At 34.1% G+C, this 23,200-nt stretch overlaps 1 protein-coding gene across 1 annotated transcript; it reads right to left on the bottom strand.

The window, feature by feature from the left end:
- Positions 1 to 14,193: 14,193 nt before the first annotated feature.
- On the bottom strand, positions 14,194 to 22,579 carry LOC127877154 (galactoside alpha-(1,2)-fucosyltransferase 1-like). Its single transcript, XM_052422810.1, has 2 exons — positions 22,045 to 22,579; positions 14,194 to 16,328 (listed from the first exon to the last, which is right to left on the bottom strand). The coding sequence occupies exons 1-2, from the start codon at positions 22,163 to 22,165 to the stop codon at positions 15,340 to 15,342; spliced, it is 1,110 nt and encodes a 369-aa protein (XP_052278770.1). The 5' UTR covers positions 22,166 to 22,579; the 3' UTR covers positions 14,194 to 15,339.
- Positions 22,580 to 23,200: the final 621 nt, after the last annotated feature.

The raw sequence follows: 23,200 nt of genomic DNA on the forward strand, positions 1-23,200 counted from the left end.
ATCTGAATGATGTTTATTCAACGTATTTCGGCGGAAAATTATATAACTAGTTAATAATATCGATATTGATGAGGGCGAGTTACGCTAATAGTAAAAAAAAAATACATATCAAGAAAAATCAAAACTCGCACACATATCATTTCATGACGATGGGGGCAGCCATTTTTAGATTAATAAAATTGAAAGAAACATGCTAAAAACTCACTCATCGCCTAATTGACATTCCAAACGGTTGACAATGACAAATGCATTGGATTGTAATCTGTCCGTTGATGTGTGCAAACTGCATGATCAGACCTCATAAACATTCCAAAAAACAACTTTGTAAGAAGCATTTCGCCAATGTTTACAATTGTTGTCGAATCACATGTACTTGTATTATTGCGCACAAAATAGTACGCTTATGGACTGACAGAAAGATCGATACGAAACTCCGTTCAATTCATCACGGTATACTATTTAATTGATAATATGTAATAATAATTCGCTTCAACAACCTAAATGTAAAAATAATTCTTATAAACGACGTTTTTAATAACGAAAGTGAAAACAACGGAAGTCGGATGGATATTATGTGTGATGCACTTCGGCTCCAGAAAAACAATACAAATACACTAAAAAAAGACGTGTGGGGGAAAATTTTCAGCTATTTTAAATGGGGTAAGTGATCATATCTCTGTGTGATCATTTCTGTTATTAAGCGCGGTCTCTTCCTGATAAATGTTAACAGTTGTTTTACTAGTCGCGACCAACTGTCAAAATAATGATGCGTTTTCTCAGGTATGTGTATACACATACCAGGTTTTCTTACTACTTCACGTGATTTCGACCGATTTGTAATGCACGTTTTTTTCTACGGAGCACAGCGAGTGCCACGCTTTCAAAATTGGTAGAAGGAATCAATTTACAAATGTATAAAAAGATTCGGCTTGTCAAAAGGAACACATTATTCAAACGGTACAAGGACAGTAGTTGTTCAGGAAGGAAGAAAGAAAAAACTATGATACCTAGCTGTGTATTTCTATGTAAAACTATGATTTCTATAGTCGTCTGCACACAACTCATAAAATCGTGTTATTGATGAGCAATATCTCCTTTTATCACAATGATTTTTACCCAGCCAAACATATTTCTGTATATTTATTTACAATTTTATATGTCGTCTGCAATTTCTTTCAATTTGAGATGGTTTAAAATTTTTAATTTGGTTATAGCAAAATTGTTAAGCCCTTGAAATAGAATGGGGACTCTTATATCCACCATACCTGGATTTTTTAAAAGTAGTTCAGTTTAGTTATTTTTAGCATTTTGTTTAGGAAAATTATCTAAAAAATGCAGTTGAATAATAACTCATTTGATGTTTTCTGACAATAACTTTCTGTGAAATGTTGCTTACTTTACCTTGTATATGTATACAGCTTTGTATTTATTCAACTTACGGTAGTGCATATCCTTCCTAACTTTGGATTGAGTTTTTGTAGATAAGTGTACAAATGTATTGGTTTTAAACAAACATATGAATAAAGCAAACAAATATTGAATGTCAACAACGTGTTTATGTTATTCTATCAGTCTTTACCTTTAAAATGATATATAATTTGACCATATTGTACCACATTCAATGAAGAAAAACCAAATCAAAGTTTTAATGAATTTTATCCCTCCCATGAACCTTAAGTGAAACCTATCCAACACAAATCTATGTGATATGTGTAATTAACATATTGAAACAATAGAACACATTTTCTGGGAGTGTAAAAATATTCAATCTCTATGGAATCAATCGACAACCTTTCTAGAGAAACAACAATTAAATATTAAACTATCTCTTTTAGACATCAGTTTAGGGGTAAAAACCTTCACAATACAAGAGGTTAATAACGCTGTGAATTACATAATTATATTAATGAAATATTTTATATTTAGCATGAAATACAGATTACAAAAACCTACAATGGATTGTTTTATCAATTATTTAAAACTGAAGATTCAAATAGAAAAAGAAATTGCCCTAAGCAATAATACACTTCATATATTTGAACAAAAATGAAAAAACACATTAAACTTTCATAAACAAGTCCAGTATGCTTTCTACCCAATTTATGCAACTCATCCTTATTCATAACTATTCTGATTTTTTTACAACCAACCCAAAGTAAATAATACATATTAACTTTTTTTTTAATCAAAAGGAAACCACAAAAACAAAAAAGTGTATTTAAGCATTTCTTGTATAACATGTTTGAACATTATTCCTGCTACATGGTATCACTTTGTTTTATGATCGTACACATGTATACATTGTATGTCTTTTATTGAATAAAAAAAAATGATGTTGAAAAGCCATTTATATTTTATGTCCTGGGTTTTGTAAAAGCAAATCGGTGAAATAATGCAGCTACAAAGTATTTAACTTTTTCTGTACAATGTTTCTTCATAATCACTTATCCCCTTTTGAGCTCACCTAAAATTTTTTTTGAACAATTGTCATCACCTGAGCGTCAGCCTCTGGTTAAGTTTTGTGTTAAGGTTAAGTTTTGTGCTACGGTCCACTTTTCTTATAAAGCATCAAAGCTTTTGCATTCAAACATGGCACACTTACTTACTATCATGAGGGGACTTGTCAGGCAAAGTTATGTAACTCCCACAGGCATTTTGACATAATAATTGCCCCTTTTAAACTAAAAATTTGAGTAAGTTTTGTGTTTAGGTCCACTTTAAACCTAAAGGACTGTATAGGACAACTCCGACAAGTTGCATAACTCTGGTTGGCATTTTGATGGAATTATGGTCTTTTCTTGACTTAGTAAGTTTGAATATTTTGTTAAATTGTGTGTTTGGATCCTATCTTCTTCTGCAGTATCAAAGCTTTTGCTATCAAACTTTAAATATTTTCTTACTATCATGAGGGTACTGAACCTGGCATGTTGAATTTGACCTTGACCTTTGAACGACATTGACTCTCAACATCAGATTATAAAATTTTGCTAAAATTGCCATAACTTCTTTATTTATGATCAGATTTGATTCATACTTTGAGAAAACAACACTTACCTGACAAACCACAATGGACTTCACCCAAACCATCCCAGAAACAACCTCATCCCCCCAAAAAATAAAATTAAATACATTTGTATTGAAAAAATGGTAACAAAAAACACAAATATTTATTGTTATTATTTAATTTTTAAAATACTTCCAACGATCCCACCCAAGAATCCCCCCACCAAAAAAAATTATGTTGTTCTTTTTTTTTCATTTTTGAAAGATAAGGTAATTAATAAACACATCCCCACACTATACCTCCCACTCCACCCTTACCCCCCTTTTTGATAGAAGTATTTAGATAGGTCCCTTCACCTTTAAAAAGTAAATAGATGAGCGGTCTGCACCCGCTAGACGGTGCTCTTGTTCACATTTGAACTCTTCAGCATTTTACAAGGGGGACTGAATTTCTCATGTCTGATTTTGACACTTTTCTAATGATTATGTTACTGGTGAACAAATGCCTTTCTATTTATACGGAAATGTTTATGTTATTTTCCCATAAAATCCATGCAGTGTATTTCCTGAAAACAGACATAATTTCATATTTATACAAATTTTAAGCTTTTCATTAATGATGGTGACTTTATGTGTTTCATTATGTATATATTTTGCAGACGAAAACATAATACCAACCCTTGTCATTAGAGTTGTCAAATGGAAAATTGACAGTATACATGTTTCACTCGAATATTGCCTCATTTTGAAACAAGGCAATACAATTTGATTCAATGTTTATCGTTTAAGATGTGCCCAAACTGTTTAGATCAAGCGGAAAACTGTGATTTGAAGTGTATGAGAAAAACTACATGTACAGTGACCCATATGACGACAGTACCTGCGTTATTCCAGAAAAAACGTGTACCGGTATTCATATTTGGTGAACAGGTGTTATCCAGGTATCCTCCTTTGGAAAAACTTATTAACACCTTCGGCACAAATAAGGCTGACTGATTGAATCAACCGGTGATCGATTCATTAAAATAATAAGAATTTATATGGTTAGTGATTTTGAAAGCTTTGTACCCACAGATAAGTAGGTTTTGCAAAAATCTAGCCATTATGGAGTAAGTCTGTACTTAAAGGGATCTTTTCACGCTTTGGTAAATTGACAAAATTGAAAAAAATTGTTTCAGATTCGTAAGTTTTCGTTTTAGTTATGATATTTGTGAGGAAACAGTAATACTGAACATTAACCATGCTCTAATATAGCCATTATATGCATCTTTTGACGATTTTAAAACCTAAAAAATATATAGCGTTGCAACGCGAAACGATTGAATAATTTGGAGAGTTCTGTTTTTGTCGTTAAATTTTGTGAAACTACGAAGATTGCTAATATATTGTATAAAATATGTCAAGAAGGAGTACTCGGCGGAATAGCTCAGTAGGCTAAAGCGTTTTTACTTCAGGACTCTGGCAGGACACCAAGGGTCACTGGTTCGAAACCTGCTCCGGGCAATGTTCTTTTCCTTTTTTAAATTTTTTTCTTGATTTTTTACTGGAGCTTTTACGATCCAATGTTTACATTTATCAATATAAAGCATTTAATGAATAAGTTTAAAAAATGCCAAAATCTGTGAAAAGGCCCCTTTAAATAGCTCCAAGAAGCTGCCAAACAAGTAATTTGTTTCGACTAAGATATAAGCACTTCCAATATTCATCGTTGAGAATGGTGATTTTCTCTGATAATCATTAACTGCATAGATTGAACATTGTGAATTTGCTGTTTTGTCTCTTATACTTACTTTTTATATTGTATATATTGCCCTTTTAAGATTTTACTTTCAAATATATACCCAGTAATTGTTGATCTTAAATATTCTTTGAGACAAAAATGTAGGTTTGTTAACATGAAACAACCATATCCATATTATAATAAAGAATAAAGGCTGTTGTAAGATATTATGGTATGAGATGGTTTTCTTTAATGCAGTGACTGTAATGCAGCCGTCGTGCGAGAGATTGTTTAGTATACTGTCACCTTCATGATGAAAGCTTGGAATGATCATGACATGAATGAGACGCTCTCTTAAAAATACTCCGTCCATTCTGAGCCCATCCCAGAGCAGAATGTAATGTAACCATCGTGTAAGAGATTGGTTAACTTGTATTCAAGTAGGTCATACTTGAATTGATTGCTGAATATTTGCTTGGAGAGGCTTCGAAGATTACAGGCGCGAGTATGTCAACTGATTATTTAAGTTAATAATAGTGTCCAGGGGATCATTTTCGTCGTCATTTTAAAGCTTTCAGGTAATGCGATCATTTTAAGTGTGGCAGTTAGAGCAGGTAAAAATGCCAAATTTTGCAATGCACTGAAAACTTCATGTATCATTGCCTTCGATACGTATATGTAAGGCAAACGTATTATGGTGTTACGACTTCAACGTTCTGGTAATTCATGACACGTAAGAAATATTGTAAGAATAACGTAAGGACTGTGTTCTTTTTTTCTTAACGTAATGTTCAACACATGTATTTGTGAGGTACAGAATTCGCGCTATTTCGATTGCCGATATGCTTGTTCGGTCTTTATCTAGCCCATTCTTTGTGAAAAAAGCTAATGACTTTTAACCAGAACACTCGTTTAAATTGAAGCCTATTATGCTTGTTCGTTGTACATGTATACACGTCAGTTCTAATGTGTAGCGGTCCACTTCTCCAACTATGTTAAATTGCGGTCGTGATATTGAACATAATCATCATCAGCATCAACAGCATCAGCAGCAGCAGGACCATCATCAGAACCATCAGCAGCAGCAGCATCGTCGTCGTCTCAATCATCATCATTATCATTTTCATATGATACTTCACGTCTCGGAGATATATGTTGTTCCAGTAGCTGAAATACAATATTGTTCTGCGAACAGCAGTATTTGGCATACGTACGCGGTTTTTCAGTTGTTCGCTTGCGACCAACTAAGGTAAAGAGAAAGTTTTGCAAGTCGGTCTGCTCTTAACTACGCTAAGAACGATAACCACAGCATCTGCCTGTGCACACTGATTAGCCTGTTTATACTTCACCACTGTTACACTGCAGACAGTGAGTGTCTGTATGTAATCAATAGTGTTTAACCGCTTGTGCGACGACATTGGCCAGTTTGTCATTGAAATCTGTACATATTGGCCGCGTTCAGGGAAAACGGGACTTAATGCATGTCAAATAATAGTGAAAAACTTCATTATATTTGACCGTAAGATTATTAAACATTTAACATAACATATTTTTCTTAATCTCAAACTTGTAAAAATTCCAAAGTATGTATATAATGTATATAATGTTCAAATACTTTTATGATATAAAAATGAAGCTTGCACTCTGGTATATATTGTTGGGACGCATTGGCCAAGGCATGTTTTAATATTATGTAGTTGTCTATTGTTTCAGATCGAGTACCTTTAACATGATGAACGGGAGGGCGTGTGCGCGTGATATATCGTTTATGTAAATACACACAATATTTATAAGAACTTGTGGTTAACATGCCGTTTCCAAGACGAAAGGCGGGAGCAAGAATTCGAGTAACGAAGGCTCTTGAAAAGAAGAGACAGGAGTGTAAAAAGTTGCAGGAAAAACACCATGAACTGAAAAAGAAATACAATACCAAAATGAGAGCAATTAAGAGAATGAACAAGAGCACCGCCTTGCGGGTGCAGACCGCTCATCTATTTTCTTTTTAAAGGTGAAGGGACTCTCATTTTCAATCACAAAGGAGGGAGGGGTGGAGTGAAGAGGGGTGTATAGTGTGGGGGTGTGGACATTTATTACATTATTTTCCAAAAATGCGAAAAACAAAATCGGGGGGGGGGGTGGGGGGTGGGTGGTGGGGATTCTTGGGTGCGATGGTTAGACGGTATTTCAAACATAAAATAATAAAAATTTGTGTTTTTTAACCGTTTCAAAAAAAAGAAATTTGGGAGGGTGGGGTGGGGGTGGGGTATAGTGTGAGGGTGTGGTGGTCATTTGTGAGATGATCTGAAAAAAATATAAAAAAAAATAGGGGGGTGGTGGGATTCGGGTGGGGGATTCTACAGTGCGATGGTTGGACGGTATTTCAAACATAAAATAATAAAAATCAATATTTGTGTTTTTTAACAGTTTCAAAAAAAATAATTTGGGGGGGGGGGGGTGGGGTGGGGGGGGTATAGTGTGAGGGTTTGGTGGTCATTTGTGAGATGATCTTAAAAAAAAATAGGGGGGGGGGATTCGGGGGGGGGGGAGGGGGGGGAGGGCACGGGGGATGGTTTGGGTAGAGTCTATTGTGGTATGTCAGGTAAGAGTAGTTTTGTCAAAGTATCAATCAAATCTAATCATAAATAAAGAAGTTATGGCAATTTTAGCAATATTTAATAATTTTACCTTGAGAGTCAAGGTCATTCAAAGATCAAGGTAAAATACAACTTGCCAGGTACAGGAACCTCATGATAGCATGAAAGTATTTGAAGTTTGAAAGCAATAGCTTTAATAGTTAAAAAGTAAAGTGGATCGAAACACAAAATTAACTATATATTCAAAGTTACTAAGTCAAAAAAGGGCCATAATTCCGTAAAAATGACAACCAGAGTTATGCAACTTGTCCTTTTACTGTACCCTTATGATAATTTGCGAGTGTTCCAAGTATGAAAGCAATATATATGATACTTTAGGGGTAAAGTGGACCAAAACACAAAACTTAACCAAATTTTCTAAGTATAAAGGGACCATAATTGACCTTTCGACAGCCGATTGATTGACAGGCTTATTAACCAATCAGATTACTGCATAGATTAGGCCCGTTTCTATCCGCCATTTTGTCCGTCAAACTCGCCGTTGTTCGTCACATAAGCTTATACGTAATGCTGTGTTTTAAACAAAGAAAATGGTTAAAAGGTGCTGTTATGGCACTTGTTATTCAGACACAATGTATCCAGAACGGTTAAAAGATGGAACTACGTTTTTTCCGTTCCATTAACCGGGTACTAATCTTAAAAAATGCAAACGTTGGATTCGTCTTTGTAGTCGTCTCAACGAACAGCTTAATCTCAACATATTAAGCTATCGCCCGAAAGCAAAACACCTCGACGTTTGTTCTAAGGTCGTCATAATAAGATACTACGCGAAAATAGAATATGTAAGTTTTGCACCGGACACGCTATAGAAAACGAGTATCACTTTTTACTTGTTTTTCCTCTATATAGAGAAATTAGAAAGGAACATTTAAAACCATATTTTCAAAGGTGGCTAACGTTAAATAAATTTGACATTCTAATGCAGTCGGCTAATAAAAAAATATTCTAAACTTTGCTAACTAGATTATTAATGCTAATGAAATGCGTAATAATAAAGACAATCAGTTATAATTTTTAATAATATCACATAAAATAGAGCATTTTTATTTCTTTCGGTTTAAATCTTCCGAATTTAATGTAGCTAGTTGTATATCGTTAAAAGTTAAGAAACTATTTTAAAATGCGCATGTAATTATCAATAGTTGCCAATAAATGTCATTTTACACCATATGTGGGCTTTCTACTAATCCGTTATCAAAACAGATGCCGCAAACTGTGAATGACCCTTGACACTTTGATAGCCAGTCTGATTAGCGAGGTTTTTTTTGTACATGAAAATTCTTTCAACTTCTTATATTTAAACATTGCAAAAAATAGTTTAAGAGGAAATTAATAATATATTGTGTATGTTACTTTTTTGACGACATTGACTATGTTACACGATTATAACAATGCTCATGGGTCATTTTGACCAAACGCATTATAGATATGTGTTATATCGGATTTCAATATAACGTTCTTTGTCTTCTTATATAATAAATTTACTTACCTTTGCCACATTTGCAATATTGCCATCGGTTGCAAAATTAACGGCTTTTAATTAAAAAACTGAAACATCTATTACTCAATGAAAAGTATTGTGACAAACGACAATGCATACTGTATGTGATAATTTGCGATAATTGGCCGACTTTGACTATAGATTAACGACTTTTAAGTAGACTTATAAAAAAGTTATGACTATTTCATAGATATGATAATTATATTCAGCATAACTATTCAATGATAATAAAAATATTGTATGGCCTTTCTGGTATACCATGAGGCGTTTTTGGTTCACTGATGCGGACTTTTTGGGAAGCCTTTTTGGTAAACGGCCTTTCTGGTACTATATCTTTGAGGGGAGCTAAACACCTATTTGATACATTACATTTAACACATTTTAAATAAAACATGATAGCAATAGAAACATTTCATGTAATTTGGACCGAAATCTTTGTGAATATCTTCCAACGTACCGATTCGCGTAGCCAGTTTTATGACGGACTTCGGCGAAGTGACCTCCCTTGAAATCGGGGGGCGTGGCTTCACTCTCGCTGTCGAAAGGTCAATTCCGTCCAAATGCCAGTCAGAGTTACATAACTTTGCCTGCACAGTCCCCTTATGATAGTTTATAAGTGTTGCAAGTATGAAAGCAATAGCTTTGATACTGTAAGAATAAAGTGGACCTAAACACAAAACTTAACCAAATTTTCAATTCTCTAAGTATAAAAAGGGCACATAATTCTGTCAAAATGCCAGTCAGAGTTACATTACTTTGCCTGCACAGTCCGCTTATGATAGTTAGTAAGTGTTGCAAGTATGAAAGCAATAGCTTTGATACTTACGGAAAAAAATGGACCTAAACACAAAACTTAACCAAAATTTTTAATTTTCTAAGTATAAAAAGGGCACATAATTCTGTCAAAATGCACGCCAGAGTTATCTAACTTTGCCTGCCCAGTTCCCTTATGATAGTTAGTAAGTGTACCAAGTTTGAATGCAATAGCATTGATACTTTCTGAGAAAAGTGGACCTAAACGCAAAACTTAACCAAAATTTTCAATTTTCTAAGTATAAAAAGGGCACATAATTCTGTCAAATTGCATGCCAGAGTTATCTAACTTTGCCTGCCCAGTCCTCTCATGATAATAAGTAAGTGTACCAAGTTTGAATGCAATAGCATTGATACTTTCTGAGAAAAGTGGACCTAAACGCAAAACTTAACCGGACGCCAACGCCGACGCCGACGCAGACGCCGACGCCAAGGTGATGACAATAGCTCATATTTTTTTTTTCAAAAAATAGATGAGCTAAAAAACGAGTGCAACGTTCAGCGCTATCTATCGATACCCAGACCACCACAATGTCACCAAAAACTTAAAAAATGAATAAACTCAAAGATATGAGTTCTGCTTCTAAGATACCGCAAAATGTTAAACGTCAGCTATTCCTTGGAAAAACAGTATTAAGCGAAATTAGAGCAAGCAGAAAAGATAAGTCCAAGTAGATCGCAGTCGATTAGACTTCTGAAAAAATACCGACTCATAAAAAAATATCAGTCAGAACACAAGGCATAAGCCGCAAACGTTTAAAATGTACCTCAGCATGTAAGGTAAGAAAGCGACGAGAAATTGAAAAGTACCGAACATCGGTGATATAATTCATGTCCCGAGATGACGACTCTAGACAGAACCCGGGAAAGAAAGACAAAATCAAGTGCAAAGGTGAAATCCATCAGACAATAACTCCCAACGACTACCTGAAAAACCTATATAGAAAATATATCGGTGGAAATCCAGATGTAAAACTATCTTTGGCTTCGTTTTGTCGAATAAGACCAAACTGCATTAAACTTACGTATTTTACATCTCGAAGTAGTTGTCTTTGTACAAAACACCAAAATGTTGCTTTATGTTAAAAAGCACTGAAGTCTTCATGATAAGATATTCCATTAAATCCTGAAACATTTCTCAAATAGGAAAGTCATATGGGAACCGTGAGAATGAACATGCCAGGGAAAATGAAGTATGGTCAGTGGAAACGCGTTACGGTGGACGATAAATCCAGAACAAGGATGGTGATAAAAATCGTTGAGATTGAACTGTCAAAAGAATCTTTTGTCCCAACATTTGAAAAACAAAATAAAGAGTTTGTTGCTCATGTAGAAAGAGTGCGTAAACAGTATAATGAAATAAGAACACTAAAAAAAATCTGGTAGCCAATGATGTACTACTTCAATGGACTTTGCAGAAAATTATACATGTAGAAGTGTTGACGACGTTCGGACTGCATATTGGTCTCAGTCTGCAGTAACGCTGCATCCTGTTGTTTATTATTACAGGGGAAAAGAAGACTACCAGTTTAACCACAAAAGTATAGTCTTGGTTTCGGATAAAATGGGCCATAATACAACAACGGTTCATTATTTCATGGAAAGAATTGTACCCCAGATCAAATCCAATGTTCCTGGTGTCCAAACATTTCACTATTGGACAGAGAGTCCTACAAGTCAATACCGAAATAAGGCATTTTTCCAAACAGTAGCCAACAATGAAGCTTTGTACGGCGTAAAAGCTGTTTGGAATTTTTTCGAGGCAGGTCATGGAAAGGGGCCTTGCGATGGTCTCGGTGGAACTACTAAATGGCTAGCTGACGAGGCTGTCCGAACCGGGAAGACCGTTATTAAAAATGCACACGACTTTTATGCCTGGACTCAGTCGCCTTATTGCACAATGGCAAATGCCATATTTTTGTTTGTGTCATCTCAAGAATGCCATATAGTAACAAAACAGCAAATTCAATTGGAAACTATAAAAGGCTCCATGAAAATACACGCAATAGTTGGCCAAGGTAATAACAAAGTCTTAGTAGACGTTAAGAGTTGTTACTGCGAAAATTGTATTGGCGGTATCTTTAACTGCCGTCATTGGCAACCACAAATTAAAGTTGTGATCTCTACCAGCCAACAAATCTCTACCAGAGCAAAAAACTTCAATTCCAGTGTTTGATACCCCCATTCCAGAGCCAAGCACTCTCATTCCAGAGCCAGAAACTCACATCCAAGAGCTAGAAACTCCAATTCCAGAGTCAGACAAACAAATTCCTAGACCAGAAGCTCAGACATGTCGATTTGAAGTTGGAAACTTTGTAACGGCTAAGTATGGATATAGATGGTACGTTGGCAAAACATTTTGCTTTTCGTTTTCGATTTACGTTAAACTTGAATTGCAAATAAATAACACGTGCACATTGACCACGTAAAGAATGTACTAATGTTGGCTACAGAAAGTTATCAAAATTTTGACACTTTGACACGAAGCTGAATGAAATCCCGGCCTCCCTTAAAGGGACCATTTCACGTTTTGGTAAATTGACACAAGAAAAAAAAAAATGTTTCAGAATCGCAAATTTTTTGTTGTAGTCATTATATTTGTGAGGAAACAGTAATACTGAACATTTATCATGCCCTAAAATGTCCATTATGTGCATCTTTTGACGATTTAAAACCTGAAAATTATAAAGCGTAGCAACGCGAAACGATTGAATAATTTGGAGAAACCTGTTGTTGTCGTTATATTTTGTGATACTACGAGGATTGCTTATAAAAAGAAAAAATACATCAATCATGGTATGAACACGGATGGCCGATTGGTCTAAGCGTTAAAATTTTACTCTAGGGCTCTAGGGATCAGTGGTTCGAGCCCCGTTAAGGTTTTTTTTTTAAATTCTATTCTCGATTTTTACTAGAGCTTTTTAGAAACAATGCTTACATTCATCAATATATAGTATTTAATGACAAACTTCAATACATGCCAAAATCAGTGAAATGGCCCCTTTAATTGTGTTTAAGATAACAAAGAAAAATAAAATAAAAACATTCAGTCTTCTCAAAGACGTTTACTTAAATGAGGACGAATACATTAACAGCATACATTTTAAGCGCTTGAAATGTATGAAAGTAGGTTTTCGTAACAATTGCAAAAAAACAACATAACAGAAGCTCTAATACACTGAATAGATGCGGACGCTAACAGCTATGAATATATGATCTTCCTGTTAATTGCGTTTCGGGATAAAACGTACTTTAAATCTATAAAATGTGTATTTTTCATATCATGCCATGTTGTGTCTGTTAAATTAGTCTTATTTACTAATGTTTCATGGATATGTTATCACTGATTTGTTTAGACTAAACAATAAAACTGTTACCGTTGAACATTTTTATGGTGCCTTATACCTATACCATCAAGAAATTCAGTTACAAGTTTATACACTTATTATAATGGCAATTAGCTTACATACTGAATTTCATGACTTGATTACATTTATTGAGAATAATTTTCTCTTCAAACCATGTGTGTGTGTGTGTGTTTTATATTCTCAGACTGCAAATGTTGGTAATTTGCTTGTCGGACTGGACACTTAAAAATTGTTCTGTTCATCTGTTTTTGAATATTGGAATATGGTTGGGATTAAGGGGATTCATGTTTTGTGTGACAAATTTGTTTTCTGTGTCGTATTTGATTTTCAACAATAACAAAACCATACGTTGATAGTTTGCTTTTTTCAAGGTATTGAAATTAGTAGTTTTAATTGTAATCTTCCATGTTGAAGGGGTAAACCGTATGCGCTCAATCACATCCCCATAATGAGATGAAGATTGGCCAATATGACATAGTAGTAACGCCAAATCATATACTCGTACTTACCATAAAATTGTTTAGTATTAATACTATTTTGTCCTATTATTTTTCTTATTAAGAACACTATTATGTTGAGAACACGTATAAAAATATTACGGCATAAACGCACAATTTCGGTTGTAAAAGAAAAGGTATTATGTTACAGGATAGAAAACATTTTAACATTTTACGCTCTTGACGAAGAAATCATGCCGGTGAAGACATAGCTGTGTAACCAGCATAGTTCATCCTTGTTTTCAACATTATGGTACCGGTAATGAAAAACATCATGATCAAGTAATAATTTAGCATCAGACATAATAGTATGGTTTTAATATAAAATCAAACAGCCATGGTCTTACGATTGTATATATATTTTGTAAGTTATAGTTATTTTTATTAAACGATCTTGTAATATCGGTTTTTCCTTTTTATTCCTTTAGAATTCAAATGCATTACTGTACACACCTGGAACGTTTAGAGGAAATAAGGTACAAAACAGTAATATTTGTTCACCTTTATAATGTTCATCTTTATAATACAATTTTATAAATGATATGTTTTGAAAATTTCAAAAAGATTAACTTAATAAGGAAATAAAAAATATGTAGAAAATGTAACGTCTTAGATTGATTTAATTTTCAATAAAATGTTGACAAGTCTGTGGACACCACTGTATTTATTAATGTTTGATGTGTTTGTAGATGATTATATGTTTGTTAAATAGTTTGTTTGATAATTGTAAGTGGTCACAAATTAATTTGTCCGCTCCGTGTGCCACCTGAGCGTACTAAGTTTAAATCATACTGATAGTTCGACTGCTTGTGGATAATAATACATACAATATATTGTGATGTGATAGACATTTTGTATAACATATAACGTTTATTGCAGACTTAACATGGCAATCTTCGTCAAAAAATTGCAAAATTAATTTTTATTAACAAACGTAAATTTGTTGTACCTAATGGCAAAGACGTTTTTCTTGATTATTTTTTAATTAGTAATTCTTGTTTCACCAAAACAACAAAAGGCGGCCTTAAGTACGAATTTATATGCGATTTATTTCTTCAAATAATGTTATCAATAGCCTGTAAAGCATTTATCATAGACATAAACAAAAGTCGTTCGGTAAAATGTTCTTTCAATACTTTAATTAACAATAACAACTAAGAATCTAGTTTTATCTTGCTCTTTTCACCAGAGATTTACAAAACGGCGTAAATATAGTTATATGGGATAACCACCGATTCCCAGTCGTAGACATTTTAGGAGAGTAATGCAATTTTAAATAAAGAATATGTACACCCGTGTTTTAACTGTTTGATTAGATTTAGATTGTTTTATTCAGGCACATATTATTATTATTATATGAGTTCATTTATCTGATATTTAACTATGTTTATCTATTATTGTTAAAAGTTAAACGTTAAAAGAAAGAAGGATGTAAATGTGCCTCACTAGCGTATATAAAACTTTAATTTTCTTTTAACATTTTACGTTTTTATTTGCGCATCAAACACCACAGAAATATAATATTAAGTGATCAAAATTATTAAAGAACTAATAATAAATGAACAGCGTGAACCTATGTTTAAGTAATTTTTATTGACACGATTAAACTCGTTTAAAATTGAATTCATATCAGTTCATTCAAGCAAGCATGTTTTCAAACTAACACGTATGATTGGTGATTAAGGATCGCAAACTTACACTTCGTTCGTTTAAATGAAAGGTCTTGTAGTAAACGTATGTGCTTCTTGGCGTTGGATAGTATTAACAATCAACTGGGTTTATACTATTCTAGTAATATCCAATGTGGATAAAAGAAATCGTCATAGTTGAATTTTTGTCTATACTCGGAACCCTGTCTGGCTTGGTGTTTATAAAAAATGGTTGTCCCACCTGCGAGCCAGGCAGCCCACCAACTAAACGTCCCAGTTGTAGCGATGGTTTGGTTGCACAGACTGAGTACCGCCAGGTCAACATTTGGTGGATTATTCTCCATGAAAACATAGGTGTAATCTGAAATATGTCCTTGGTCAGAGATAGCTTTCTTCACCCACGGGATGTCGTCTGAACAAATTATGAAAATTATATCGGGACCATATAAAATATGCATAATTCTCATCGCTTTTAAAATGTATTCCATTGGTGCGACCATTAATCCTTTCTGCACTGCCGCCACATTAAGAAAATCCCCTCGTCGTACATGAACACCTACGTACGTGACATTTGTAAATGATATGTTGATCGCCTGTTTGACAATGGTTGCGTTCAATAACTTTTGCGCATTTGACATAACAGTCGATTTGAATGTAAAATCTTTTTTGACTGTACTTTCAATCATTTGAAAATATTTCCACGATTCTAAGAAAGCTTCAATTTGTAATTCACTATTATTATTAAGCTGGGTTAAAGTTTCGTCAAACATTCCACTTTGTGTCGATTTGACTACTTTCCAGTATGCCGGGACCTTCCCGAACTCTACCCTGTCGTTTTCAAACTTGAATGTGTCCCTCAGTTCATGACCTCCTTCAATGATAACTCTTTCAAACTTCATCATAGATGCCAGACCCAATATGGATGCATATTGAAACATCTGATTACCAAGGCGACCTCTGAGTTGCAATCCAAGAGCCCCGCCGTATTGTTTAGGGGATGGCATGTATTGGCCCTTCTGGTGCTGTCGGTCATCAATCACAAATACGTTCTTGTGGAACATATAAAAGAATATCAGCAAAACAGTAGTTATACAGCACACTATTTTTGCTGGTTTGCTTGAGCCTGAAACGACACAGTGTGGAGTATTAAATGTGTTATATACATGTACTCATAAATCAGCGGATTTGCGATTACTCCGCCTGCATTAGGGTTAAGCTACTGCGGCAAGGTACATCTTACAGAGGTTATCGGATAATTGGAAGTACCGACAGGTAGTAACTATATTATCTAGATAAACAAATGCTAAGCCTGTCAAACTCGTGTTGATCCCGTTCTGTGACTATATCGTGTGTCATCGCTTTGGCGGTATATTCTAAATTAGTATGGTTCATAAATATTCATTAGACTCGGAGAAGAGAACAATTCACATGGTTTAGTCAAATTTAAACTTCTAAAGTTATTAAATATAAACAAACCCATGAACAAACGAACGAACCAATGAACAAACGCACGAACGCACAAACGCACAAACGAACGAAGAACGAACGGATGGCGGGATGGACAGATGAATGAATGAATGAATGAAGAAATAAATTAATAAATAAATTAATGAATGAATGAATAAATTTATTAATTAAACCCTGTTCTGTTCACACTTCTTGTGTGTTATAATTGAACACATCACTACTGTTTCCAAAATTATGAAATTATTTTACATATGAAAGACCGTAAACCACATATAACTGTGTATCAATTATTAAACCAAACATAACTTACATTCCGTATAGCGAGAGGCTAGCATTGTAACAACCCGTTGTGCATTAAACCCGTTTTGCAATACATTTATTGCAAAACGGGTTGGAGTGTCTTATTGCAATTTGAAATTTTTATAACAATCCGTTTTGCAATAAACTCATCGCACATTTATTTGCAATAATTTTATTGCAAAACGGTTTGTGGTATCTTATTGCAATGTGAACATTTTATAACAACCCGTTTGGCAATAAACCCGTTTTGCAATAAAATCATCACTCTGGTATTAATTTATTCAAATGGAATGGAAGAGTTAAAAGCGAGTTTGAAGGGTTGTTTTTAAATAAAATTATTTAAAAAAATAAAAATTTGAAACGGTTTAAAGGAAGTTTGAAATAACGTCTCTACGGTTAATATGACAAAACAAGGCTAACAACCAGTTTTGCACTAAACTCTTTTTGCAATAAACTCATTACACATGAATTTATTGATTCAAATTGATTTGAAACGCTGAAAAGAAAGATTCAACTGTCTTATTTAAAGGGATCTTTTCACGCTTTGGTAAATTGACAAAATTGAAAAAAGTTGTTTCAGATTCGCAAATTTTCGTTTTAGTTATGATATTTGTGAGGAAACAGTAATACTGAACATTTACCATGGTCTAATATAGCCATTATATGCATCTTTTGACGATTTTAAAACCTAAAAATTATAAAGCGTTGCAACGCGAAACGATTGAATAATTTGGAGAGTTCTGTTTTTGTCGTTAAATTTTGTGAAACTACGAAGATTGCTTATATAAGGTATAAAATACGTCAAGTATGTGTACACGGCGGAATAGCTCAGTAGGCTAAAGCGTTTTTACTTCATGACTCTGGCAGGACTCCAGGGGTCACTGGTTCGAAACCTGCTCCGGGCAATGTTCTTTTCCTTTTTGTAATTTTATTCTTGATTTTTTACTGGAGCTTTTACGATCCAATGTTTACAATTATCAATATAAAGCATTTAATGAATAAGTTAAAAAATGCCAAAATTTGTGAAAAGGCCCCTTTAAGGAGTTGGTATATAATAAGACAGAGGTGAAAGATTCGACCAACAATTAACAGACATTGAAAGTGACCAATTTCATGAGTAAATGTGATAAACAAACACACACAGAATGTATATAAACAGTGATCTTAACACTTTCATGATTAAGCGAATTTAACCCGGAAATCCAATAATGTTGTTGCCAAACGGATTGCAGTGTCATAAACACTCGAACACGATTTGCAATAAATTTATTGCAAAACGAGTTTATTGCACCACGGGTTGTTACATAGCATGCATGCTGACTGATAAGAGACTTATTTATAAATCTGCATTGTTCATTCAAGATTGCTATATGAAACGATCGGAAGCATTATATGTATCAGACATAAATTAAAACAAATCAATATGTGAATTATATTACCATGTAAATAATAATAGTTATTTCTACATGACCTTGCAATACTATGATTGTAAGTCCACTTGTTAATAATTAACAGAAGTTATTGATCTAAACTATCCATGTTTAGACTTTAAACAATTTAACTCTTTTTATTATCTTGATCTTTCCTGCAATATTTTGATGTGATTTTATGACTACACCGATAGCATGTCATCTCAGTCCTCGTAAGTCATTTATATGGCTGGGTAGTACAATGTTTTGTACAAACATGTGTATATAATAATATTAATAGTATTATTGCTGTATATACCAATGATTATTTATGTACTATGCGTCACTCTTATAATATATACAACTACTACCACCCGGTAACAAGATCCACTTTAGTATGTATTTTTGTTTAATCTTAAAATGTTCCAAATTCCTTGAATAAAATATATATGTATAATTAATATTTCACTTCTTCAATGAGTTCAAGACTTAACAAGATATGTGTTTGTAAGAAACAAAATGCCCCCTAATGCGCCGCTTTGATTTTTTTACCTTTCACCAGGAAGGATGACCTTGACCTTTCACCACTCAAAATGTGCAGCTCCGTGAGATACACATGCATGCCAAATATCAAGTTCAATATTTCAAACGTTATCTCAAAACTTTAACCAAGTTTAACGTTTTGGGACAGAATGACAGACAGACAGACTGACCAAAAACAATATGCCCCCGATCATTTGATCCGGGGGCATAAAAAGGCATTTTCTGTCATTATTTTAAATAAATTATCGAGAAGATCGAGATACCGTATCCTAATCCATTTTCCTTCTTTATCTATAAATTAACTATTTATTTATAGATCTTTGAGCCTGATTATCTAGAGACTAACTCTATACCAAATGGTATGATGGTTATACCATTGCCTGTCCATACAGCGTAAATCCGATAACCTAAGGCCTCTTGAACAGTCTAACCAGAGTCGTTTCGGAAGGATTATTTGCTTTTATTTATGCAATCAATATGATATCGTGTTTGCTTTCAAATATAAAAAACAGAAGAACAACAATTTTATTGACTGTTAGTAAATACATCTTATGAAATTTTCTTTAAAAGCAAAAATGTGTTAAAACACCCATGTAGTCTAAGTAAATTCCGCACATAATGGAAGCGTGGAATGTGGTTTACTTTAAGTAAAATTCTGCCCCAAAATTAGGTTCGTGCTTCAATACTACAGTGCTGTGTTTACAGCAATTTAATGTGCCCGTGTCTGCCTACATAAATCAAATCATTCTCGCTCTTACCTTATCTGCCCGTGAACTGTACTTAAACAATGTGCACATATTTCAAAAATGATGTGTTTTTTATATGAATTAAAATGGGTCTTTTTATAGTCGATGGTATTTAAGTACTGTTTTATACCGGTATATTGCAATTATATGTTAAAGTCTTACGCTTGTATTTCAAGAAGGTCTGTTTAACAGCTAAAACTATTGCTTAATATAGGTTTTCTACTTTACATAGGTTAAAATAGTGTCATTCAACCTGTTATTCGAAGTTTCTTCCAATAACTTTAGGATTTGTTTAAGAAATTTCCTGGACACATTTAGTTTTAAACAAAACACATTAACAGTAACTATATTTCTCGTTAAATAAAGACGCAAATATTAATCAAGAGGCGTTGGTACTATGAAATATGACATATTTATTTTCTAAACATTAACGAAGTATCAATTGAAGTCTTTTATTTAACACATAGGCTAGGCGTATGGGTCTTGTGCGCTACCGGAAGACCGGAAGGAGGCTTAAATGGCGGACGCAAAAAAAAAACCGCGCGAATTTTCCTTAAATGTATTTAATTTTAACAGAATAATTGAATCAGCTAGCTTCGCTTATTCGCGCCTAGGAAGTGATATATGTGCCAATAAGTGTTAATCGTCAAAGTAAATCATGAACGGATACATAAGACAATCAAAATGTCAAAAAAATCAAAACAAGGACAAAGACAAGAACAAACAAAAGAACAAGAAAAAGAAGAAACATCCAGAAAGTATCAGTGGGCCATTGACGGGAGCCCAAATGAACATACCGATGTCAGCATGCTCAGTAAGTACAAAATAAAACAGTGAAACTCCAGCTGCTGGAGCAGTATTGAATTCTCATTATAAACAATTAGTTGGTCCTTTTTTAAGGCAAGTGACCGATTGCCCAAACAGTATAAAACAGCACAGTACAGCACAATACAAACCAACATAAACACGAAATATGAATAAAGCTGGGGTCACCGCCTTGGAACGGTCAATGCAAAGCATTGGGGGTTTAAACCGGTTATAGAGCGCTCAACCTCACACTTGGCCAAGCAATGTTCATAATACATTTAAGTGTAAATAAAATTTAACGTCATAGCATTGTAACTCAAATTAAACAATAATAAAAGGGAATTAAAACGCATTCAATTTAACTACAATTTAATTACTCAATGGTATTGAAGATACCAGAGCAACAGAGTTACAACATTTTGACGAACGATCAAATAATACTACAAACAAGTGTCAACTACATTCCTTCTTTATAGAAAAAAGATTTGAGAATATAGCGTCATTAAGTTAATATTTCAGATAATCATCGCGCAAATACAGGAAGAAGCAGCAATAATTGGTGTAAACATTCCATATTACATTGCTTGGTTGTTTATGCGACTGCTTAAAAAAAATAAATAAATAATCAAATCAAACAAGAAACGCCTATCAGAGAAAAAATATAAATAAAATTGAACGTTATAAACCGAATGACCTATGCATGTAGATTACAACTGGAAAGTTGATCGTATGACGTCAAAAATATATGTACCCAGGAACAAATAAAGAGTTATGACGTAATTGACAAGCGAAGACACAATGACGTGAACAAAATCCAGGGACAGTACTGTAAAGTAATAATAAAACTATAAATGGGGGGCTACTGCAAAATTGAGCTACTAATAAAACAAGTTTAGTTGATTAAATATTAAGAATCAAATGTATAAAAATGGTTATTCCATTAAAGCGACATTATTGGAATCAAACAGTATATAGGTGTTTTGACAACTGACGACAGAAAAGATTTGATGTACGATGTGAGTCAAAATGTAGTTTTCATGCAGCTTTGTGCATACGACACAAAGATACATTTTGGTTCAATAGTGAAAAATGCCGATAATATCACTAATGATTCCAAATATTAAGAGAAGAAGGATATAGTGAATCGAAAACCATCAAGCACGTGTTTTTAAGTACATAAGCATCGTATCCTTTTGAAAAAACAAGTTAATTAAATTGAAAAGTTTAATAAGAACATTTGTTTAACATATTTTAATTTGCGGACACGCTTCAAAACATCTCCATAAAATGATGGATGGGAAATTCCATTATTTAAATGCCATTTTAAAGAAACATTATATTTTGAAATTAAATCACCATACTTAGAGTAAAATTTAGCGAATTTACTTCTTAGGTTATGATACAAAAAACCTTGTTTTAGCATTTTTGTTTTAATATAAGAAGACATGCAAGCAATACACCGCTAAAAACACAGTTGAATGTTCCAATGCAAAACACGGAATTGCGATACCAACCCCAACCTTGCCAACATAATCAAAACTATGCGACGGAACAAATGTTCACGTACCTTGCACATAAGCCACAGCGACCGAACCATACAAATATGTACGCCCCGCACATGATCCAGCAGCAGTATAGCCCAGCACCCCAAAGCTCCCAGGGGCCGCGAGTTTTTTCCCCACCCACATACCAGCAGTTCACACAGGGTAATCCGCAAGTGCGCACAAACCAACAGGACAATGGCGCTTTTATTTCACTGATCGAAAGATTGGATACTCGTCTCCAGTCCATTGAGAAACATGTGTCCAAACTTGACATAATACAAAACGAACTTTCACACGTAAAAGCTGATGTGGCTGCCTTGCGAGGAGAAAATGCATCCATGAACTCCCGCCTGAACGAAATAGAAGCAAGTTGTCAGTCATTTAGTGATATTGCGGACGATTTCCATTCAAACAAACTTAGCACATCAAAAACACTATCTGAACTCAAATTTAAAACAAATAAAATCGAACAGCAAATGTCAACATTCGAAAATGTAAACACACAGATCCAGAAGAATATAACTGACTTACGGTGGCGTAGCATGAGGGACAACCTTATCTTCGTTGGATTGCCAGAAAGCACAGGAAATATGGAGCCACACGACTCTTGTGAAACCATTTTGCGACGATTCCTCTCAAAACGTATAGAATACGAAAAAAGTATTAGCAAGGATGATGACATACATATTAATAACATTCAATTTGCACGTGTCCATCGGATTGCTGATCGCCCCGATCCCCTCTGGACGAAACAGAACTGAAAAGGCCTCGGGAGCAAGATAGCGAGTCAACGTCTTCCACCGCCCCTGCACAACTGCCCGAGATCCCTAAGCAACTCGAGCCAAGTAACAAACAATGTTCTCAGCTCAACTCAACTGTGCAATAGGATACACAGGGAGAGAACCGATGTACTTTACACAACAATGAACACGATGTGAGAGGATTACAATTTCTCTTGTTGAACGTTTGCAGACTGAGATCGAAACAGCTTTATCCAGAGTTTTGTTCATTTCTATGCAATTACGATATTATTGGTTTACAGGAAACCAAAACTGACGATTATGATGATTTAGAATTAAATGGATTTAAAATGCATGATAAAAACAGAAAAGAATTCTCTGTACGTAAATCAGGCGGGATATGTCTCGCTGTTAAAAACACAATCTGTAAACATGTTAC

The sequence above is a fragment of the Dreissena polymorpha genome, chromosome 4 (assembly GCF_020536995.1).
Source record: "Dreissena polymorpha isolate Duluth1 chromosome 4, UMN_Dpol_1.0, whole genome shotgun sequence".
Lineage (NCBI taxonomy): Eukaryota > Metazoa > Mollusca > Bivalvia > Myida > Dreissenidae > Dreissena > Dreissena polymorpha.